This window comes from Onychostruthus taczanowskii, unplaced genomic scaffold, assembly GCF_017590055.1.
Source record: "Onychostruthus taczanowskii isolate IOZ18803 unplaced genomic scaffold, ASM1759005v1 scaffold2, whole genome shotgun sequence".
Lineage (NCBI taxonomy): Eukaryota > Metazoa > Chordata > Aves > Passeriformes > Passeridae > Onychostruthus > Onychostruthus taczanowskii.
Window position 1 is genome coordinate 1,818,664 of NW_024499239.1, and position 25,851 is coordinate 1,844,514.

A 25,851-nucleotide genomic window follows, 5' to 3' on the forward strand; every position below is an offset into this window, starting at 1 on the left:
CAGAATGTAAAATTTTAGCAAGTGGTTACTTGAACAGTTTTTCATCTGCAAAAATGATGCACCAAAGATGTACTTATTTTCCAATTCCTCTTTATCTGCTTCACTATGTATTACGAAACTACTTTGAAAAGATGAGGGGAATGTGGCAGTCAGATAAGCCATGGAAAGCAAATGTTTTCTGATAAATTTATTCCTCTATTGAATTTTTTTGTGTAAATCCTGTTCTATACCTTCTCAAATTATTACATTTTTACATATGAAACTTCTGCTTTTCCTTTTCCCAGCTGATACGTTTTCATAAAAAATGAAAACATATTATTTACATAGGGCTTTTGAAAAGGTTTTGAATTTTGATACAGGAAGAACAACAGTTTTAAAGCAGGATGAAAAAGACAGTAATAATCACAATTTATAAGCTTATACAGAAAATAATCAGAATAAAATATTCAGCCCTGAAAAAATCAAGATGCGTTATCAGAAATAGGGAAAAAACCAGACCACCAAACCCAAAACAAAGCAGAACCAAAAATACTGAACCAATAAAATCCAAAATTATAGATATCCTACAATATGAAACTAATTGCTAGTAAATTTGGGATACTTATTATTAGCATACTAATAATAGAAAATAGAAAATTTAATCACATAATGCCCAAAAGGAAGAAAACCTGATAATTCCAAAGTTTATTAATGTAATACATAATTTATATCTTTATGTCATAAATTTATTCCTAATTAGTAGTAAGTGAGAAGTGAAAGAAGGAGAGAAAATAGCCTGAGTAGCATTTGGTTACTTTTGTGAAAAAAGTTTGGTGGTCTCATTCATATTCAGTTGTTTTTCTGCCAAGGGTGCAAAATCTGGCATTAGCATTACAAACACAGAAAGAAACAGCTACCTTTTAAAATGCACATCACGCAGTTGCTTAATAACACATGAGCAAGAAAAACTAGAGAACAAAATATTCATCACTTGAGCCTATGCTCAGTTTACTGTTACCTAAAATGGGGATAGATTATCATGTAATCTTTAAAAATTGCTGGTTCAGTTTATCAGACATGGAACAAAATCATATACTTTGTGTCAAGGAGTAATATGAACAGAAAGATCTACAGAGGTTTCATCTTCTCTCTTTTTTTCTTTTTTTTTCTCTCTCCTTTTTTTTTTTTTTTTTTTTTCTTTTCTCTTTTTTTTTTTTTTCCTTTTTTCATTCCATTTTTTGTTTGGCTTGCTTTTTGCTGGGGGTGATGATTAGAACATGAGAAATTCTTTGCTGGCCCCTTACAAGAGGGCATATTATGCTGATAGGGATATTTATTTTAACCTTTTTCTACTGAGACTTAAACTTCTGTGTTTAAGATGCCAACTCCTGTATGTTTCATCTCACTGAAGAAGGATGACTTCTAAATCAGAAGCTGAAAAAGTGGAGAACAGTCTGAAAATTATTTATCTGAATATGGATTTATGGATGAATACACAATCAAGCTGTATTAAGTATCATTTAATGGCCTGAAATCCAGTTGTAATGATACTAAGAACAACCCTGAACATACTATCTGTTTAAAACCTTCTGGCTTCAGCTTAACTGGATGGTTTTTCAATAATTTTAAGAAGTATCACACAAGTCTTGGCATTCATGGAATTCTACTCAACTCCTTGAAATATGCATGTCACAACAGTGAAGTAGCTCAAAGTTTGCATTTCTACCATTGAAATGCCAACTATACTATACCACTTTCCTTTTTGCATCATTTTAGAAGAGCAGAGAATAGATTTCACACTAATATAGAATTTCCTGTAGTGAAAAAGTTTATTATTAATTTGATTAGTTTCAGCTTTAGTTTATGAACCTGTCTCTCTAATCCGCAAGCAATCTGATAGAACCATTGCTCTTGTGGTGCTCTTAGACATCTGAGAATGGAAAGGCCATATAAAAGCATCAGAAGAAGAAAAGACCCTGGAATCTGTTTTAATTCAGCTGCAAAATGGAGCATAGAGATACCTGATTAAGTTTGTGTTAAATCACTACTCAAACATGCAGAGTTTTTCAGCCTGATTTACATCCTAATTATTCACATTTAGGATCAGCTAAAACTAACACTGGAGAAATGATTTTTACATTTATTATTTATCACCTTTTTGGTTGTATGGATTACATCTAATAAAATTTCAGGTTTAGTGCTGTCCATCTTGCAAATTTCTATAGTGTGGTTTGCTCCATAATATCTTTTTCTAGCTTTACTTATATTTTGTAATCAATTTCTCTAAATTTTCAAATATATATTTCAAATAAATATTCAAATCACAGAAGTCTAAACACCTCTAGAACAGGTAGATGTATAACAGTACTTTACTTTTATTGATGTTAAGCATACCGGAGAAACAAAGAAATGAGGGAAGTTCTTGACAGTTTAATTTAACTTTTAAACACAGACACGTTTCCTAAAACAATCTGCATTTGAGCTTTTTTAAGTATTTATGAGACTATATAATTTTCTCTCAGTATTCTAACACTTACAAACATCTACCTTATTTTCAAGCACTTTATTTCAAACACTAGCCCTACTATGTCTAGCTGTTTGTTAGCACACACTTGATACTTGCATGCAGGCACAATCTCTCTTGCTTTTCCTACAAATCGATAAATATTTTTGAGAATATCACACATTCTTTTTCTACACCATAAGTCATCATCAACGTGAGTCTAGGCTGTCGTTTTACTCTCCACCATTGCTAGGATCTAGGCAATAAAATTTATTTCTTAGCTGAATGCACTTCAGGACTACTCCATTTAGTAAAAGGCATCTATGGATCCAAAAGGTAAAAAATTTAACTTTGGACTAGATTTCTGCATCTTTTAGCCATTCAAGCTAATATGTTTCTTAACCATTAAAATAATTAACTGAAGCATAAACAAACCCTTAAGAATGTCTTCAGCCTATGGTCAGTGAATGCCTCTTGTGTAGACAAGTAGTCAGCTATTTGTGAAAGGCAAATAAAAATGGGCCAATTACCAGTGCAGCTGACACCTAATTAGCTTTGCAGGGGTCTGCACTTCCATTGGAAAATTTTAACTAGAAACTGAAAATGGTTCAAAATCACTGAAATTCAGAGTTGGTAAATTCATGTAGAGGACACACACCACATGTGGAGGTAGTTCACCAATTCCAGAGTACTGCAATTAGCTGATGAAAGATTCTGAATTATGTTTCATGTTGTGTTAACAAATGCCCAACTGTAAATTTAAGGTCTCTGCATATCTCTTTCACATTTAAGGAACCTTAATGTCTTTTCTAAAGGGTCATATTATGAACTGTTTTAAGGTCAAGCAGTAGGAGACTTAGGTAACATAAAACTGTCTTGATTTTTCTAGCTATGATGTCCTTATGCTCCATTACATTTAGAAGCAATCAGACACCTTCCAGAAGAATCAGAATAAGTTACAAGGTTCACAGGCAGTACTGGCGGCTAATGCAAGTAAATAATAGAAAATGTGCAAGATGTTGTGCTGCTTTGGATGTTGGTTTCCAAAGTTAATCAGGAAGCATGCTTAAATATGCTATAATGCTGTGTTTTTAGTCCTAACTTTATCCACCGTGGTCTTCCTTCCTTCCTTTCCTTCCTTCCCTTCTTCCACCCTTAAGATCAAGAATACAATAAACCTGTCTCACTGCTTTAGTTAGCATCCTCATTCACTTTACCATATAATCTCTGGGGAGCACAGAACTAGTTGTGCATGTTGATGCACAAGTGACAGAATCTTACTACTGAGAGCTAATTGAATATTATTCTACTGACTTATGACTCAAAATTTCAGATTCTTATGCTCAGTGACTCTGACATACAGAAAATCATCTCTTTACATTCATCTTACGGAGAAGTTTCCTCACACCACAGAGGCACTTAATACACTTAATTTAAAGTCCCTCTGTAGGACAGGAAATCGCGTTCATAATAGCTGTCATTTTAATGCTACCAAAAAGCTTTCTCCTTTTGCTTTTCAATCAATATCTCGTTTCCACCTACCCAGGTGTCCCATTAAACTTTGCCTTGGGAATTCAAATTAGGAAACTGAAAAGACATTTCCATTTTTACTTAGGTGCATGTGCTTAATCAGCATCAATGCTAAGTTTAATAGTAATAATGAGAAAACTTACCAGGTTAATCACAACTGCTAATTCCTATAATAATGGTTTTTGGTTGAAATATCTCCTACATAGGAGCTATATTATACAAATATATTACATAAGTATATAAGTAAATTGTTTAATAACTGAGACTCCTTTCATAATGAAAATATTTACTTTTAAATTTACTCCGTAAAGATCCACTGATACTACAAAAGGGAAAAAACTATGACATTACATTCAAAACAGTTTTATTTCTCCAGGGAATAACATAAAAACTTGATGAAAATTCATTAGAAATACTGAGTAGTGTCTACAAAAAGGAGGAATAAAAGAATTTAAGAAATCTTTTAACTTCAGTGCAGCTTATCCAACATTATTATTCCTTATCTTTCTTGCTGTATCTTGACACCCAGAGCAATATTTACAGCTGCAAACTTCAATGCCGTTTTGGATATAACAGCCATATACACTATCTCTACTCAACTGTAGTCAGTAATACTGACTGGGCAGTTTACTGCACGTCATTTCTCTCAGGCAATGACAGCTCTTCATTCCAAAGTTATCTCTCTTTTGCCTTTACGTCTTCTTAATAACTGTAGCAACAGTACTTCAATACCTTGTCTTTACTTTCTTGTCACTCCAAGAATGTCAACCTACTCAGCATTTAAAAAAATTTTATTAGTACCGATCATTTCTGCTGACTCCTCTTATCTAAGACCCAATTTTTTCAGAAGAGGGCTGCAAGAATAGACACCACAAGTCTGGAACATTTTCTGCATGGCGAAAGAGAATGTTTCAACCTGGAAAGAAGAAAAGAAAACTGAAAGCAGATTGAAAAGACTGGCATATTTTCATGGATATAACCTCAAATTAAATTTATACCGAATTCTTATTCCGTATTACTTTTTTTAGTGGAAATAATGACAAAAATATTTTCTTTTTAGAATTTTTTTAACCTGTCGATTTATGGCAAACAATGATGCATAATGTAGCATGAATAAAAGCAAACCTTGGCTTTTGTTTTATTCCTAGGCAAAAAAAAGCTAAAACATAATGGATCACACACTTCTATTCCATAGAGCGTTCGCTTCATTTTTTAATGAAAGCTTCACTAAATCTCTTCCACCAATTCTATAAGGCTGGCAAAAGAAATCCAAAGGGAAGCCAAATGTTATGTCAGACAAGACAGTAATTCATACCAGAATGCACCATGAACTGTAGGTTGGAGGGTTCAGACTAGATGAAAAACAGCTTCATATCTGAAACTGCCCAGAGAGATTATGTGATCTCCATCCCTGAAGTTCTGAAAAAATTGCGCCCAACAACACCAAGCAAGACAAGCTCCAATGTTAGTGATAATCCTTCAATAACAGAAAGACTGCAGCATATAGTCTTCTGAGATCCCTTTCAACCAATACTTTCATGATTTCCATAATTATGTCCTGAAGTTAACTCTCCAAAACAAGAGAAAGGGGAGCCAAAAAACAAAACTGAGTTAAGTGTCATCTTTGCAGCATAATACAGACTGCTTGAAGTAATAGCCTGAAAGTCACAGAAGTGTATAATATGCAAGCACCAGGATATCTTGGAGGTTTTTTCCAACCTTAATGATTGTCGGATATCCAACCATGTCTTTTCACTGTTCTCTGCTACATGTTCATGAAAACATGCAGTTCATTAAGTTCATGAAGAACTGCAGCCCACAGGAAAGGCTCACATTGGAGAAGTTTGTGAAGAACTTTCTCCCATAGGAGGAAGCAAGGGAAGAGTGTGATGAGTCCTCATCCTGAGGAAGAAAGAGAGGCAGAGACAATTGTGATGAACCGGACACGACTTCGATTCTCCATACCCTTGCACCACTGTGGGAGACCAGGTAGATAAATCAGGAGCAAAGTTAAGCCTAGGATGAAGGGAGGGGTGGGGGGGAAGTAGTTTTAAGATTTTTTTGTTCTTTCTCATTACCCTCTCTGTTTTGATTGGTAGTAACTTCAGTTAATTTCCCTAAGTCTCTCCCTGTCCTTGTCTTGACCCATGAGCCTTTTGCTACATTTTCTCTCCCCTGAGCAGCTGAAGAGTGACTGAGTGGCTTTGGCAAGCCCCTCTCAAGCGAAGGTCAGCCCACCCCTAGTGCCAATGAAATTCACCCCTATTACCAGTCCTTGGTGAGTACACTGTATGTGTATATCTACCTATGCAATCAGTAGCTTAGTATAGATTTTACTGAATTTAATTTTGCCTTATAAAATGACTTAAACTGTATCTGACATCTTCAGAAGTCCTTCTTACCCAAGTCCTAATTATGTAGCTACAGCATGGAAAACCAGATTTCTATATAGAAATCATCTAGCAGATGGGGTAGGATCACTACCTAAAATAAAATACAGAAATCCTAAGGAAATTAATATTTTTTCATCTGAGGTATTAAAAATTCACTTTCTAGAGAAATACAGCATTGCATCTCAACATCTAGCAAGAAATGACAAGCTTACTACTACAAAGTAAAAAGAAGCAACCAAATGAAACATGTACATTACCAGAATAGTAATGTCCTGTTTTAAAATTCAATGCATCTTTCAAAGAATAAAATGAATCTGGCATATTTTTTCTATTTCCCACATTTTACAACAACATTTTCTGAATAAAAAAATAATGAAGAAGCAATTAAGCAGCTCATAATTACTAGCAACATTGAAAGAATAAAGGAATAATAATTTTCATGAGTAACTGTTAAACTCTGTCAAGATTTTTTGTGAAAGATTTCATTCTGAAATTTGTGTGTGACCAAAAACTCATCTCAACAGCATTGAGCCATGAAATGAAACCTTAGAGAATACTTTCTGCAAGTGGCAATGAACAACATCACTGAAAAGATTCTTTCAGACAGCTGCATTAATGTAGCTAGCCAACTTCCTGGTTTAGAGACAGTATCTGCCAACAAAAATATATGACTTTCATGCCTGAGTCAGAGAAAATATGTAATCAACAGAATTTTTATTATTAATACTCTCTGGTTTGGGGGCCCACTTTTCTCAAGCAGTCAATGGGATTGTTTTAGATAACAGATTTGTTTAAATTCTGGCAGTTCATGAAAAGCAGAAAACTGTGAAATCATAAATTCCAGCTCTACAAAGGAAAGCATAAAGATGATACCAGTAAGATACATACTCTATCTAATAAACAAGAAACTTTTCATATAAAATAGTTGTCTCTGTGTAGTTTTCTAAAAATGTAGCATTTAAAGCAATAATCACTGAGTTTTGACTTGGCAGTTTTCAGGTGGAAACTCTACACAGATGGAAACTTTGTAGCCCCTCTGGGTAACCTGCTCCCACGCTTGCGCACCCTTACAGTAAGAAGCATCTTCTTGTCTTCAGACTGATTTTCCTGGTTTTCAGTTTTATTACACTGCCCCTTGTTCTCTCAAAGGGCACTACTGTCTCCTTCCTCTTCATGTCCTCCAGATAACTGTTTACATTCATGAGATCTCCCAGAGAGTCTTTAAGTTTAAACAGTTCCAGCTCCCTCAGCCTTTTCTCACAGGATAATCCCCTAATCATCTTTGTGCCTCTTTGCTGGACTCACACAATTAAGTCTGCAACATTCCTGTACTGGGAGATCCAGAACTGAAAACATCATTCCAGTCCAATTGCAAATATTATATTTGCTCTGGAAAATATGATCATAACTTTGAAACTAAATTAATAATGGCTATTTATGAAGCATATAAGGTTTCACAGGCAGCAAAATGGATGCCAGGCAAATGAATGTAATGAAGGTGTAATGAAGGTGTTGTCTTTGGCTAAGAAATGCCAAAGATGAAGGCAGACAGGGAAGTTAGAGGAAGGGCAGGTTCAAAGGCAACGTAACTTCAGAGACAGAACAAAAGAGTAGCCACAATCATAAAATACTGCAGATTGGGAAATATTATTTTCTTTTGCTTGTTCCCCTTAGAGAAAGTTATTTGTGATGGAACTACTGAACTTTAAAAATGGTTAATGGTTATTGGAGTTCTCTTTCAATGAAGAGAGATGGTAAGAATCAGCATTTTAAAACCGCAGAGCACAAGTTTTTCTTACAGTTTATTAAAACTTTCACCAAAAAACCAAAAAAACCCAGTGTCCCTCCCCACCCCCGCTGAAAACCCCAACTTAACTTTCTCTGACACATTAAGACTGAAAGAGTAAATGTAGGTCTCAAAGTCTTTCTGTGAGGAGGTGATGTCAGAGCAAAAGTGATTGAATTATTTGTTTCAAGAAGCAATAGTAAACTGTTTATATTAGGTGGAGGAAAAAAAAAAAATCCAAGGACTATTGGAGGACAAATCATCTTCATGCATACTTGGTAAATTTCTGTATGCCTTTCTTGTAAGTAAAAAGAAATAAAATTTATTTTAATTGAATTTTTAATTATTATAAGAAAGATTAAAAAAAAAGAACATTAGTTTTTACCACTGGAAGGGTAACACTGAAAAGAAAAAAAAATAAGAATAGTAACCAGGTACAAGACTAACAAAGGAGATAGCAAGGTGCACAGAGGTGAAAAGCAATGCCAGTGTTACTTGGCAGTAAATAGAAACAACAATGAATATTTATTTCAATATATGACAAGTAAGCCAAAATACAATACCTGCTTAAATGTTCAATGATATTCACTGCCAGAGCAATTTTATTTAACAGCACACTGTGCCTCACATTGTTTTTTTAATATTTATCACCAGTTTGAAGGATACTCAGCAGAAGAATAATATGCGACTCCGCCACAAACTGAGCCTGGCTGCTTCCATGTATGTAACTCTGTAAAATAAAAATGAAAAACATTCCTCCTGAAGAAATCCATTGAAAATGGCACGACCAGATACGTGAGAATAAAACCTGTTTTGCAGAAAAATGCAGGTAGCAACAGGTAGAAATTAACAGCACAGTTTATGTATATAGGTTTAGTCAAAACGAATGTTAAAAATTTACACAATTTTTACACAATTTTTATGTGTTTACACAAAACACATATATAGAGTAAATGTAATGTTTCAAACAGGAAAGCACTATGCTGGGCTCTTCTTCACAGTGCTGCTACTGCGGAATAAAGAACATGCATTTATTTGCTCAGGTGATACAATTTTTCAAAAGGGAGATGATAAAATCAAGGGCATGCCACAGCATGGTTTTTACAAAAGTGAAAACTGAAGCCTGTCTTAAACAAATCATTCTACTTTAGTCTTTCTCAGATTGAGTGAAGTGTCTTCATACAAAGTCTATTTTGTCTTTCTCCAGTAAGGTACAATTAGGTCCATCAAAGTTCCTAATGCATAAACTATCTTATTTATATGGAAACATTGTAAAATAGTGTTAATACTAAAACTAAGTCTAGCACAGTCTACTGCTCTCTATCCCAAATAACTATTCTTAGTTTGTACATTTATTTTAAGAACCTGTAGTTTATTAGTGAAAAGCTGTTAGTGTTTATTGTTAACTATCTATGACAGCAATAAGGACTGAAGGACTGTCAACAAGCACGAAATAAGGGAGAATCTCTGTCTTCCTCTCCTGTATCAATTACAAACACTGAGTACAGTTTGTCACAGCATGCTATGTGAAGTTAAATATATCCGTGTTCTGAAAGTATTATTTATATATATTATTCTTAGGCACAGATAAAATTTTCACCCTAACTAAATGGAAAGAAAAATGCTCACTAGTAAGGTAAAGAAACATAAAACTTTTTGCCCTCAGTCTAAATGCAGGGGTTTGTTTGTTTATTTAACTTACACGTGTTGATTTGGTTCAGTTTATTCTGCGTAATTCTGGCTTAGTAGCATCCTTGTCATGATTCAGAACTCAGATTTGAAATAATTGGATGTTTTAGCATACAAAAGAATGCTTTTACCCACACCAGTTAAATGCTAGATGCTGTGTCAGATCATGTAATTTATATCTACTCAGTAGGTTGTTATCTATTGTTTTCAAAATTCAATCATATTATGCTCATTCAAATAATCAATTCAAACCTAAACCAGGCAAGACCTTCATGTACCTAAAGTTTCTATTTCTCTCTTTCTTTAGCAACATAAAAATCACTGATCTCATAAGAATAGCTCATTGAACTCTGATATGACAATGGGCCAAACTGTATTTCTTGATTTTTTTTTGCAAGACGTATAAATTTCACTGAGGCTACAAATACACCCCCCCCACACACACACACATCTATTCATGCTCACATGTACATAACAGAAAGGAAGGAAATAAGAATATTTCACATTAATAAAAATTAAAGACAAAGTTAAAATGCTTGATAGATTGTGTATTCTGATTCAGTTGTGACCATTGTCCAGTGAATAGTGACCTTCTGTCATTATTTTGACATTATATTTTTTAGTTTTTTCCCTAAGAGGAAAGAAGAGAGTCACTTGCAAAAAGTGCTACTGCTTCAGATGACAAAAATCTGTTCTGTGCTGGGGTGGAATCACATTTCAAGTGCTGGTATTCATTGCCCCTAATAGTAACTTTATTTAAAAATATCACTCCAACTTGTGTGACTTTTGGTTTCACTTGGGAAGACAAAAACCTACAAATAATTTTATTAATGAAATAGGACAGTTTCATAACCATGCAGCTGTCAAACCTGTACAGTAGTGTTGGTTTTAAAAATGCCAGAAAATATGCTCTCAACTCTGAAAATTTCAAACATGATTTTTCAGTTGCTATTCATACTTGAAAAATTGACTACAAATTATCTCAAGGATCTTAATTATCTAAAAAATTATCATCTAAGGATGATCAGGAAACCCAGTCTGCAATACTGTCCATGTAGATTACTTATAATGGAAAGCGGAAACACCACAAAAAATACTAAATGCTTCAAAAATGAATTAGATGGTTGCTGCTTTTAAAATAATTTTGTTTTTAAAAAAAAGAAGTATTGGAAGAAATTCTGATTTAAAAAACTTTACGGCAAGGTTTTGAACGTTACTGAAGTGGTACAGTGATTTAATGTAATGCACTAGAGCAGGCTTGGTATCACAATAATATAAGGATACAACTGTTGGAAAGACATTCTCAGAAATCTCTCATTAGAAGAATAGAATCATAGAATGGTCTGTGTTGGAAGGGACCTTTAGAAGTCATCTGGTTCAATCCCCCTGCAGTAAGTAGGACCATAAACTAGATTAGGTTGCTCTTGTCCGACCTGACTGGATGTTCAGGGATGGGGCATCTATCACTTCTCTGGGCAACCTATGCCAGTGTCTCACCACACCCATGGTAAAAAAAATTTTTCTTGTATCTTGTCTAAATCTACGCTTTTTTAGTTTCAAACTATTACCTGTTGTCCTATTGCAACAGGTCTAAAACATCTGTCCCCATCTTTCTTATAAGATCCCTTTAAGTATTGAAAGTCTGCAATAAGGTCTCCCCAGGGCCTTCTCTTCTGATTCATTGTTAATCACTGTGATAAAATCCTAATAACAACAAAGAATTTAGATCAGAATATCTTTCCCTGCTTGTTGGTTAAATTAACAGAGCAATTAGTTTTATTACATGATGCAAAATATGTATATTTATATCAGAATTCAAACAGTCTCTCAAAAGATAAAAGTCCTTAGGAAACAAAATCATGAAAACAAAGACATACTCATTATCAATATTAATTAGGTCAAGATAGCTGCCATCTGATACTCAGTATAAAGAAAAAAAATGAACTCCATACAACGTATTGGCAAATGTGATACTTGAACAAACCAAACAAAAATCTGAAACAACAAAAAAACCTGACAGAAAAACCAGAATATGAATTTCTGGCTAAATGTCTCATAGGGATCCATGTTATAACTATTTTTTTAATTCAAGATGCTAAAGGCATAGCCTTGCTTACAAGGAGGTGGATGTTCTTTGCTTTAGTTCTGGAAATCTCATGTGTATATTAAAAAGCTAGCAGGAGACAATTGTTACATTTTCAGAGAGGGGACAGAAATGAATAAAAGCAAAGTAGCCAGTTTGAACACAAGAGCCAAGTTTCATCTTTGAGAGGTCAGGAGACCTCAGGTCAACAGAGAGAGTTGAAGTAAGTGAAAGCACTAGTTGAAAGCCACTCTGTTAAAATCATCATTTTAACTACTAACTTCTTTGTTCTATTACTAATTTCTTAGGTAGATTATTCTTAAAAGTTACCTAGCCATCTAGCAATAGATCTGTGTGTGATCAACAGGGTCCTCAAATTGCTTCTCCAAGACATTGTTCTCCAAGTACTCAGAACAGTAGCGTGGCACATCTCCTCTATAGCTATGGGTCAACTGGAGCAATGCTTGGTAAGTACAGAAAGCAACAGACTATTCCAGGGATGAAGATTAACCAAAATAATTTGCATTTGACAACTTATTGTGAATCACCTGAATTTATGACAGTACCTCACCCTATTTCTTATAAGGAATGGATACTAACCACTTCACAAAACAATTGCAGGGTGTGTTTTTTCCTCAGTGAACCTGCAGACCTACTTTCTAAGGCAAAAACCAGAGTAGAAGTTTTCAGAAAACAGAAGAACAGTATATAATGTAAAAAAATATGGCAGAAGAGTGAAGAGGGAATGGTGAGAACTGTATGGCATTTTTCTTTGTGCCCTTCCCTACAGGCATATGACAATACTTTAAGGCTGCTTGAAGCATGGATTCTATGTGTATTGATACATATTTATGCAAATGTACCACCCACACACCAGTTCTGTACACTACAATGGCCACTGACTCATCAAATTCATTTTCTTCTGTGATTCATACTTACCTAAAATAGAAATGTATTTAAGAAACATTTTCAAAGGACTATTGAAGGATTAGCAATTTATCAATTCTCAAACGAAAGAAAAGAACTGATCACATGTGAGGTTTCTTTATTTTCATGCTACTTCTTTCCTTCTATAAGTAGATTGCTGAATGACATTCTCATGAAATTTTATTTGAAGCTACAAACCGTTAAAACACTGAGAAATACAATTTCTGATTTTGCTAAGTTTTCTGCTTTTTGACACTGAATCCACTAAATATTTGGAAATTCTGTCTGAAGAGTCTGATAGTCTTGAAGTCTATCTGGCTGCAAATGCTTTAGGCAAGTGCTTTAAATAAATTAATTAATAAAATCAGATTTTCTCTTTCGTTTTAAAGGCAGCAAGAGGGAGAACCATGTAAGATGCAAAGATAAAATCTGTCAGAAGAGATGCAACCATAGCTTGAGCAGAAAACTGGACAGCTACACATGAGCACTGCCACACAACAGACAACAGCAAATGTCATGGTGGTAGGAATAATAGGGGAACCAGAGCCTGAGTAACTCACACTTTAAACAACCAGTCCTTTTCCAACTCAAACATTCTCCTGTATCAGGTCTTATTTCAAAGAAGCTACTTGAATTTTGAACTGAAATAATCATATCCCTAAATCAGGCCATTTTCTTTGGCAGTGACAAACAATTGTTCAATGCATGCATATTTTTACAAAACTGTGTTAAATGTTTTTCTACTATTCATAAACTCATTAAATATTTAGTGTTATTGAACTGCAGATGGTACACACACACACACACACACACACATATATATATATATAAATATATATAAAATCCCACGCCAGAATACTCAAGGATAACAGCAATGTAATATCCTTTTTAAATTTCCCTAAATGCAGCTTATGTTTGTGATTTCCCTTCAAGAGTGATAGTTGTCATAGTTCAGTAATAGACTTAAGTATAATCTGTGCTCTTTTATTTCTTTCTGTTAATGCAGTGTAAACAAACCAGAAACAAAGTAAGGAGAAATAAGGGCTCTGCAAGTCATGTGGTAAGTCTTAAGGCAAGAATAATTTTGCACTACCCAAAATTAAAACATGATTTCAGGTGCTTTCTTAAAACAAACATCATGATGTTTATTTTTCATTAGTATGCACAGGAAGGATACTAGGGTGAAGGGAGCTGATTAAAATGAGCTGGGTTTAGTAATAGCCTAAAATACAAGGCTACTTCACAAAGTATAATTTGGGATAACTGAGAAATAACTCATCCTGAGTTTACAAGATATGACACACATCTAATTAAAAAGTGTACTGAAAACTGATCAAAAGCAGACGATTTTGCTAATAACTACTCTTGAAAATGATGAACTGATTTTGGATTGTATGTTGAAGAAACCCCTAGATGGAGACTGTGCCCTAAAGGAGACAACAGGCCAAGTTCAAGCTAACATATGTAGAAAGCAATGAAGCAACAGAGTAGTTAACTGCTCCAAAGAGAGAGTTATGAATTCCAAACCATTAGGATAAGCACTATTAATCTGTCTTCTTTCACTACATTAACATTCAGGGTGAAATTCATCAGAGAAAGGAACATTACAGAAAGCCATGGATTACTTAATTATGATTGAGCCTTCAGAATGGCATATTTTAATTAAAGACCACCAATTTTGCCAAGAACATGCATTAGATATAAGCAGATGTTATTTTCTCTTAATTTAGAGAGAAAAAGAACCATGCAACATTATCTACCTATTCAGATTTTACACAATTTCCAAGCCCAGGAACAGCAGGACTTTCAGCAGAATTTAAATGTTTAAAAATCGGAAGTTCTAAAACATTGTCCCACAATATCATTTCCAAGACCTTTTCATTTTGACTGCAGAAAAAGCTTAAACATTTTATGAAAGACAAATGATTCATTCAGTAAAGCAAACACTTTGCAACCAAACATCAAGATACATAAATAAATGTTTTCCAGTGCAATTTCATTATCATACCTTCATTTCTCCAGACAGGTTTTCTTCTAAGCAAACTATGTAACACTTCAAAAGTAGCTAAAACTACCCAGCAAGATTAAGAAAAAAATCGTATATAGTTCAAAATCTGAGGCTTTCTGACTCTGTTACTGCAGCTACCTATTTAAATATTATGGTTTCTAAACCCAGCACAGTTTCACATAGCTTCACTTGAAGCATGCACTCCAAATATGATTCTTTAATTCCAATGTAGTAGTATTTGTACAGGCAAATCAGTTTTAACTTACTTACAAACCCAATAGGGGACTTCCTATGAAGTTATTGGCCTAGTCAGGTCTGTGAAAATCTCAGAACAGAAGCCTAATCTAATTCCCTGCTTTCTTTCCATCACAGAAGATACTATTATCTGCTGGGGACAGCACATGTTCGGTGACCTATTTTTCCTGTAGCAGCCAATCCTAAAAAGCTCTTCTTGTGAGCAGTGATGTGAAAAACCATGAGATGATACTGGTTTGGGCCTATGTTATTCACATGTGTGAGAATGGCTACCAGCTGAGGGCATAATACGGGTATGAGTTTATTTTAAAGAACTTAACACTGAATCTCGGTAAATAAATTTGTGAATCCCCTCACAAAAATTAAAGAAAGACAAGAAGACTTGAAGCTAGTTAATTTACTAAAATAAACCTCTGACTAGTGTAAATCACATATTATTATTCAATAGTTTGGAAAATGTCCAAGTATTTAATAGGGCAATTGGTATTATTGTAGATAACTAGATATAAAAGGGGCATCTGCAAATGATGCTTAATGGCTTCAAAAATTAATGTAGTATTAAACACAAATCTAAACTCACCACTTACTGTTAAGAAATCCTAAATAAATGAATTTGCATTTCTAGCAAAATGAAGACCACATATGACAGTAGGAAATGTGCAGTCAGGTATTTGAGACAATATCTTCTCTAGGAATCTTCATTTTATTTAACAATGAACAGAAACAATAAACTTTAATTTAACACTAACCCACCTGAAATAAACAATTTCTTTTGAACAGTTACTAGCTTTATGAACATTTCTAACCCAAATATAAGCCAACAGTTCACTAGCATGGTGAAAATTTCATTATGTGTTATAATCCTAGCAAGCAATCTCTCTAAGCAACATCTCTACATGAAATGCCATCTAGCTCAGTTATGGACCACCATCATCAGGACCAGCAAAAGAGCAGCACTGCACACACCAGCACATACAAGATAGTGAGGAATAGACAGAATTATTAGGTGTTTTACTTATGTACTTTCAGTAATTTTATTCCATTTACTCAAGCACCTTACTCTAAAAATTAGTAGGATATCTATAAAATCAACTGGACCTCAAATAAAACTGTTCATTATTTTTTCAGCATCCTTGGTGCAACAGTTAGTGCAAGTATTCAGACTTACTAAACAAGACCATAAATCATATCAACCACTTTTGATGGGTGGGTTTAATAGCTATGGATGAAATCAACCCTTTTTTTTAAGAAATATTCAGTGGAGGTGTTTTTTTTTTTTTAAGAATCTATGTAATACAGATACACACAACAATCTCATACAGACTCTTTGATTCCCTCATTTTAAATTCAATGAGTATGAGTTACATTTTCCAGACCTGAGCTCATTCCTGTGTTCACCATTGCTCAAACCAAAAACTGAGACAAGAGAAGCAACCAGTTTTCATAGGACTGGCTGGCTGAAACAGCCTGTGCTGGCTGCCTTCCATGAAGTTCATCTGGCACCAAGCACAGAATATGATCTGGGTTTCCAGTCCTAGAACAAAAGAGGAAAAATGCTGCCTTACTTTTGAAGACTAGCAGGCTGGAAAGGGTAGCTGGTATAATTTAAAATAGCATACAAATCCTGGTTTACACTGCTGCTTCGGTTGTTCCTGGACAGCTTTTATAGCTATACTGCGTTATTTAGGGTTACTAGAAGTACTATCAAAGGAGTCCACTAGTAGAGATTATCTCACAAATCCAGAAACTGCAAACACTCCTCTCAAATATAGAGGCTTTGATATAACCTGCTGAATAAGAATGAATTCTGAGGGACTTCTTCCATATTTATTAATCACAAAATAATAAGAAAAAAAGATGCAGCAAGCCTTCAAAGAATCATACTTTGTGGATTTCAGAAAAAAACCCAGAACTTAAACCTCTCATTAGGAAAAAAACATTGCTACCCTTAAAGCCTTAATTCCTGTGTTACATAATGGATGGAACAAATGCAAAATATCTTCCCTCTAAGTGTGCAATATGACACACAGTACCCAGGTCAGAGACTTCAACAGAGATGAAGACTTCCAGGATCTCTGAAACAGCATGTTGCTAGGCTGGGGAAGTTTGAGTGACACAGCTTAGCCTACTTGCCTAAGGAAATAATTTTTTTTGCAATTGTGATGCCTTGCTTAACAACTTGACTACTTTTTAATCAACTTTAAGAAATGGTAAAAAAATTCTCAAAGAAGAGTTATGCTCCTGCACATTTCATTACAGGTGGACAACCAAAACAGTGATTCTACTGAAAGAAAAGCTGTGATTAAAGTTCAACAGTTAATAGTTGTTCTGGAGTATGGACTGCTTGCATAATACATGGAAGCCAAACCATAATACTTCTAATTAGGAAACAAAAGTAATTGAGATGTTTTTTATGAACAGCATTTCACAGAATCACAAGGTTGGAAGACACCTTCAAGATCATTGAATCAAACCCATGCCCCAATACCCCAACTAGACCATGGCACCGAGTGCCACATCCAGTCTTTTTTCAACACATCCAGGGATGGTGACTCTACCACCTCGCTGGGCAGGCCATTCCAGAACTTTATCACTCTTTCCATAAAAAACTTTTTCGTAATATCCAACCTATATTTCCCTTGGTGCAGCTGAGACTGTGTCCTCTGGTTCTGCCACAGTTTCTCTTTCTGGAGAAAGAGACCAACCCCCACCTGAGTACAACCACCTTTCAGGACGCTGTAGATGGTGATAAGGTCACCTATGAATCTCCTTTTCTGCACGCTGCACAACCCCAGCTCCCTCTGTCGTTCCTTACAGAGCTTGTGCTCCAAGCCCCACACCAGCCTTGCTGCCCTCCTCTGGATGCGCTTGAGCATCTCAATGTCTTTCCCAAACTGAGGGGCCCAGAACTAAACACAGCACTCAAAATGCAGCCTCACCAGTGCCAAGTACAGGGGAAGAATGACCTCCCTGGTCCTTTCTCCAAAAACACAAACATATTTGTAATAACAACTATTTTCTGACTTCACACATATCTCTTTACTTTTTGCCCTCTGATGCTGAGCACAATATGGGATAAATCTCATTAGTGTCAAAAAAAATATATATATTAAAGGCAAAGTATGTACCTAGATTCTGCAATATATCTATCTGTTCCACAGTGTGGAAGTGAGATGATCTTCACAAAATTGGTGTTCTAACAAAGAACGGTCATGGCAAAACAGGAAAAAGAGCTAAAGTACAGTAGAACAGAAGGTTTCCTTACAAACTATACAGATGGAAGAGCTGAGAGAGCCATTCAGCTAAGCTCACGTCGTTGGTGTTACCTAAATCATGGTTTAGAATCTAAGACTAGTGAAAAAAAAATTGTATCTTTAAGTTTCTGTTCTGTTCTGCTGGGTCTGTAGTAAATTTTTCTTTTGACAAAGACATTACACCCATTTTGGATAAAGCCTCAGCATAATCCCATATACCTTCTCATAGTATTTAGGACTCAAAAGATGTTTTTAATTTCCTAGTCAGAACTGCAATATTTTCTCTTTTGAAATTTTGAAGTGTTATTTCAATTGGATTTCAAGCTGTGAGGCATAGAAGGTATTTTCACTTAAATACTGAAGTGCTGCAAGCAGAAATGAAGACTGAAAGACTACTATGACACTAGTTGCAAAATATGCTGAAATCAAAGGGCTATGAAAAACAGAAACAAAAAGAAGTTTACTTTGTAGCAGAAGCAAGAGCAGGTGTCAATGCCAAATTACTTCAAAGTACAATCCAATTAACAGCAACGGAGAAGTTGGGAGACAGTGAATGAGTCTGTTGTTCTGATAAAGACCAAAACATTTACATTGACATCTGATGAAAAGGAAGTAACATTAGGACCCTTAACTATAACTGAAAACACAGATGACTGTCAGGGCCAGCAAAATGTTACTAAAATAATGCTGTATACAGCTACAGAGATATCAAAATTTGGCCATAAATTAGATGAGACTGAAATCCAGCAAGTGGAATCCTATCAATACAAGCCATATGTTCAGATTCCAGCTGTGTTTTCTCACCAATTAATAAAATTTCTAATAGATACGGGAGCACAACATTAATGCAGTGGGGTGCTGAGAAGCTGGGTGTATGATATGGACAGCAAGGAGTTAAAGCCACTGGAGTAAATGGAGCAAGAAGTGTTATCTGTCAAACTGCTGAGGTTAGTTTGTGGCTCCTGGGCAAGCAGTAAAAGTCTTCTCATCTTAACCCTAAAAGCAATGCAGTGACTGAAGTGTGGCACCTGCACTCCCTAATTCAAGAACTGCTGGTGTATCACAGTGCTGTATTTTTGCTGCAGCAAAAAACAAATGGATGAAGTTATAGGTGCTTTGGTGCCACTACAGCTTCAATACCGAAGAGAGGTAACAGCCACAATACAGACACCTGAGGCGGTTTCACATTTTCCTAATTCTAATGCCAATGCTGCGGAACATGACATGGTTTAATTGGAGTTTATCTGGAAGGGAGGACAATACACCTTTAACAGGCTCCTGCATAAGTATAAACATTCACCATGATTGCACAAGCTGTGCTTGCCGAACTTTTACAAGCTATCTCGCTCCTTCCAGACATCAAATTAAACAAGGAAGACCCTCCTGAAAAGATGGGAGATGCACCACCAGCAGTGCAGCAAGCATTTAATGAAATAAAAGTTACAACTCTACCTTGAGAGATATCAAGTTCAGGCAGTTAAACAACTTGAAACACTGAAGGATAATCTATCGGGACAAACCCCTCTGAGATTTGTGTTGTTTTCCTATTCCAGGAATAAAGCCAGAACACCCTCACTGAAGATCAAAGGAACCAGTTTGAAGTGGGGGAACTGCCATTCTCTCAATTTACATGAGAAAGCTCATAGAAAACAGCCACGATGATGCGAAAACCACTTTTATTTAGGTCCTTTTAACTTTTTGGTTACTTTTGTGGTAGACATAGGAACCTTATCATAATCGATGGATTATTCCTTTTTTAATGAAAGGTCTATAGTAGACTAATTGTCATGTTTCTTTTTATTGGAACCTGTTAAGAGATTAAATTGATGAATGTGATGAATGGATGAGACTTTCAGTTTCCACCATAACTGCCTGTTTTCAGTTTATTACTGTGATTGTGTTTTCATCACAAGTGCCTTTTCTGGACAAAAAATTAGCAGGACTGCACATTTTATCTATTATTAGTTTGATTTTTGCTAACTTTGTCTTTTTACTGAAAAAAGTGCTGTGAGGAAAAGCTTTTAGTTTATCTTGTGGATGTATTATTTTGTTTCAACCAAATTTAGCCTTGGAGTTGGTACAAGAATTTATATTTGGAATCAAGAAAAATGTATTAGGCTTCCCAGGTCTTTCTCGGAAAGTTTTAGATTTATTATGGTTTGACTAAATTTTCCAGAGATATCAGCAAGTGAACTAAATAATCTTGACAAAACAAAAGAAAATGTTATATACAAAATGGTTCAGTACCCCTTCCTAGACCAGAAGGGGGAAATTCAAAAGAAAAAAAAAGTAAGCTGGGATTTATGACCCCACCAATAATAAAGCCACAGTTTCTGTTTTGTGTCAGGATTAAATCACATGGAGCTGTATTCTATGTCTTGAAGAGTAGAGTAAATGTAAAGATGTGTTGCCATGAAAACCTTTTATAGGGGAACTTTTTTGTATTTTTTTTGAAAACTTTGTAAGCATAAGTAGTCTTGTTGAAGGTGCACTACTACCAGTAATGGATCGAATTACAGAATTCCTAACTAGGTAGGGTTCCTTGTCAATATTCCCCTTTTGGATTGCCTTAAAGGAGTTAAACCCCATTCGTGGCCTCTCTCTTGCTCTGCTCTCTTTTCTATTTCTTTCTAATCTCTCTACCTCCAATTTTACTGGAGGTAAATCTAATCTCTCTACCTCCAATTTTATTTAAATAAAATCCCTATTGACTTTGGCATATGATGTCTTTTGCACCCTAATTCTTGTAGAGGCATCTCTCAATAACTGGACATTAACAACTTGTTATCTTCATGCCAATACAATCGCTCTCATTTGTTCTTTGTTTTTGCTAATTAACATTTAAGGTCAAAAAAAGAGCAGTCATTTGGAGAAAAGAACTAAGGAAAAATACAGGCTTAGCATGATTGTAAAAAAAAAAAAATCAAAATAGAACTGAATGCCTAAAAAAAGGGTCAAAACCAAATTTCTAATAAGTTTTGCTGCACTTGATTTTAAATTTTTTATCAGTATCCCAGAATAAGCCTATACTAATCGGAATTGTACAGCTGAGTTATTACAAAAAAAGTGTTCAGTGTTGCCCAGAGCAATTTTTTGTATAGTATATTAGGTCTAGTTACCAAATTGGAAGAAGTACTGCTGACATGACATAGCAACTGAGTAAAGTGAAGCCTTTAGTAGGACAAATTGAGAACACAAGAATCACTCCATGTTTAGAATATAAAGTTTGAGAGCAGGCACACCTGACAAACAGGAATTTGTTTCACAGTAACAAACTCTTTTAATCCATGCTTTATGAAGGCAGGTATAAGTCATTTATTTAACGGCATTGCTTAATGCACTAGCAGATGTTTCCTAATTATTCAAATAAAGAGTGAGAACATTTTTTTTCAAAAGAAGCGCATGCCATTAAGAATCTTTTACTTCAGCAACTATCACATTTTTGATGATGTCTTTTATAAAGTTTTGTTTATGATGTCAGGCAATCACTGAACATAACATAAACAGCAGTAACTTAAAATTTTATGTTATGACACAAAACCTCAGACCTATTTGCTGTATTATCCCTTAGCAAGTATTCCAAAATTCTAAAATGAATACAAATCAAATACTGCTGTCAGCAAGCCAAGCTGCATTTCAAGTTTCTTCCATCTGCTGTTGCCAAGAAAAACACCCAAATAGTCAAGCACTGAAAAGTTCCAGGATTGCAAAAAGCAACCCAAGTCTTATACACATTCTGAATTATCATTACATTCAAGCTTATACTGAAATTTTTTAAATGCTAGCTTTACTAAAGAAGCAACATTAATACATTCACACCTAGAAGAGGAGAAAAAAAAAAAACTGAACAATGAATGTCCATGTATTTGGGACAAGGAAAACTAGGAATTATTTGATGTGAAATTAAAAAAATCTCTTACGATATTTTAAGGGCTTGTTCATGTGAGACTTTAATACTTGGACTACAGTTTGCAAGGAAGTTAAGAGTATTACAAGTACTTCATTGTGAGATTGCAGTTTGCTTCCAGCTCAGAAAGGAGAGAATAAGCTTAGTTATATTCTACAAATATCAGTCAGACTTATTTAACGTTCAATTATTGTGCCTCAAATAATAAAATAACGAAGTTGTACTTTTCAACACAATAATTGTTTTGAAATAAACAAACAGGTGACTCTGGACAAATAAGTTTTTAGGCCAAAGGCAAAGATTATATAATGAATTTCATTAACAAAGACTGAAATGAAAAGCAGAATTTTGAGAGCAAAAGCAATACCTCATGATAAACTATTCTCTTTCTCTGCAGTAAGAGAATAAGTTTCATGGCTTTAGTAGATCATGGCTTGCAAGCAACTACTACTAATTTGGGCAAAGCTGTTGAAAACCAGAAAATTTAAGATGGTTCAGTTATAAGAATAGCATATTAATTAGCTAGAAAAAGGCAAAATACTGATGTCAAAAATAAAAAATAAAGGTTTCAACACATACCTCTTTATACAAGGTATGAAGCTCTAGTTAAAACAGTCAAGGTGACTTTGACCTAAGCAGATTCCTAGTCCCACATATTCATAGAAGAGCAAAGAAGTTTCTTTGTACCTGAAATAACTTGGATGAAATAAAGATTCAAAAGAAGTCAATAAGCACTTTGCTATTGATTTCAACGAGCTAATATTTCATTCTGATGGTTTATTGCTGATAGAATTTCAGAACATTAATATTTAGAAAGATATATAATATTGAGTAAGCCACTTAATTGCACAGAACAAACTAGAAAGTAAAACCATTTACTCTATATTAAAAAATTTCAATATAACATTTATTTCTACATAACATTTAGCTGCAGAAGGCTAAACTGGCTGTCACAAGAAAAATCAAGTTTTCAGTATAGAAGAATAGGCTCTGCAAATAACCCTTGGCAAGAAATTCAGCAGGTAAACTGTTAGACACATTTTTGGTGGTTAGAAATGCCTCTCTCCCAAGTTCCTTCTAAACTGACCTGGAGATTAATTATTTAGTAAACCAAAATATGACTTACATTGAGTGACTGAAGAAGAAAAACGTGTAAGAAAAGTTTAATGACATCCTTCTAATATTCCACATTCAATCTGGTATCACACATTTAGCAGCTGAAGTTTCTCAGTTGAGGTTTTTCTCTACTTGTTCTGAGAATACTTTTTTGGGTTTTTTTTTTTAACATAAGTGAATATAACTTGCTTACTCCAAAATGCAACTAACAGATGGAGCCCAAACTTTTACAGCAGTGTCTACCTCACCAAGGAACAGTGATGGCTAGAAGCTGTATGTAATGTATGTGCTCACCCTTCCCAAAGATTATGAAGGGAAGGTCTGATCACACATAGGAGCAAAATAGTCACAGTCCTTTAAGTACTAAGTACTACTACTACTCTCAACTAGTACTACTACTATCTCTCAACTCCTGCTAGCAGGAAGCAAGTTTCTGCCAATTCCATCTAACTATCTTTTACATGTCCTAAAACTCCTTCAAGTAATTTTGAAATGTGGCATCTGCCTTGATAAAGTGCTCCAAAATATAAGCTATTTTCAGCACTAGAAAGTACATTTTTATGTCTTTCCTTAAGCAGTTTAAGAGCCCCCTATTATTGAGCATCTTTTATAAGCATCTGTCTCCAGTGATCTGTAGCCCCTCAAAAGTTAATCTGAACAGCTGGCATGCATTGCAACTGCATGTATTAGCATGGCTGTGTATTGCTCCCTACCAATTCACATCTCTTCTTCCATTCCTCTTTACACCTTGCTAACTCCACAGAACATGAATTAGTATATACATTGTGTAAATGATTTAGGATGACCTTTGAAACAGGTAAGCTGGCAAGCCAAAAAGCTAAGAGCAACTTCAAATATGGATAATTGCTTAGCTATCTTAAAGACACAATACTTTTATTTCTAAAAGTTAGTCTGTGATATCACAAGTAAAACATTACCAGTAAGCCTGTTCTGCTGTCAAAGCATTTTGAATAAAATTTCTTTAGTTCCCTATGTACCTGGAACTTTGAAGACAGTCTTTTGCATACACATTACAAAAAAACCCCAAAACAACTACCTCCTATAGCAAAGTGTAATTGAACCACTACTATCTGAATTACTCTGGTAGATGACAGTCTTCAGAAGCTTCCTCAAAGAATACTGTTCTTGATCACTATATGAACTAAAAAATTAAAAGAAAAATTGGATAATAAATGAAGTATTTTTCATATAATTTTGTCTGTGTTTTAATTTCTTTCAATTGTCTTTACTTTCTTATTAGATTTTGGAACCTTCTAGAAAGACAAAATCTGCTAAGATAATTTGGTATGGTATGAAGACAAATATGAAAATATATATTTGGAAATAATACCAGTTTAGGTATAGGATTTTAACATTAAATATTTTTATCTTTTTTAGTGCACTTAATTACTCCATCAGAAACAGGAAAATTGAGGAAGAATGCACTGAACCACTGCTTCAACCATTTTTGCTTTCCTGAAGGCAGACAGATTGGCAGGGGAAGAGATAAGGTAACTAAGAACAGCAAAGCAAAAATAACCCCAAATTTAGCCTCATTCTGTAAGATGAATACTGTAGTCCAACCTTTCATGTACTATAAAATATGTATTATCAACCATGTACCTTGCCAAAATCAGTAATACTCTGACAAAAGTTTACAACTTGCAGAGTTCTTAGCACATCCAAACTTCATCTAAAGGCCATTGTATGAATTAATTTGGAATCTTTCTGTCAAAATCAACATGTTTGTTATCAGCCTCTTGAGTAATGCCAACAGGAAAAACAGGCAACACTATAAGATTTGGGATGCTGTTAACACACTAAAAGAAGAACTATCTTCAGTAATAAAAGTTCCAACCACTACAAAATATGGTCAATTATGTGTAATGCTAACAAGGTCTAGCTTTCAGCAGAGCCACAATTCTGCCTACACAGAATTGTTCAAGCACTTAACATATTAGATAATTTTTTGATTTTCTAAGAATGACTTATTGGATTTAAGAGTTATTTTCATACACTTGAAATATTTGTGATTGCTGGTGAAACCTTAAGTTCCATGAATCTTTATTTGTTAACCTATATATTAGAAGATCAGGATTTCATTTAAGTAAAAATACAAATATTACTTCAGAATATCTAAATGCAGTAATTATTCCTAAGTAATTACTCCTAAGACCTACATATTTTAGTTGAGATAACACATAATTCTTGAAATTATCTCAAATAATAAGAGAAATATTGCTAACAGTGACCAATAAGTCAATGGAAATGAAAATATAGTCTTCAAAGCTCTCTACAGTCCACCAGTAGTGCTTAAGCCCTTGATTAATTCCAGCGTAAATACTAACAATATTGAAGTGGGCCATGTGAAAGTTTAGCAGAACTTTATTACCATGCAAAATTTGCACGATACTTTTGAAT

General features: G+C 34.6%; 1 protein-coding gene across 2 annotated transcripts in view; it reads right to left on the reverse strand.

Moving 5' to 3' along the window:
- TUSC3 (tumor suppressor candidate 3) overlaps positions 1-25,851 on the reverse strand; it is a 109,914-nt gene that overhangs the window by 13,226 nt on the left and 70,837 nt on the right. For both annotated transcript variants that reach the window (XM_041402831.1, XM_041402830.1), the window contains one exon: positions 8,858-8,921. In XM_041402831.1, the coding sequence (XP_041258765.1) occupies positions 8,858-8,921 (64 nt within the window). The remainder of the gene's footprint in view (positions 1-8,857; positions 8,922-25,851) is intronic.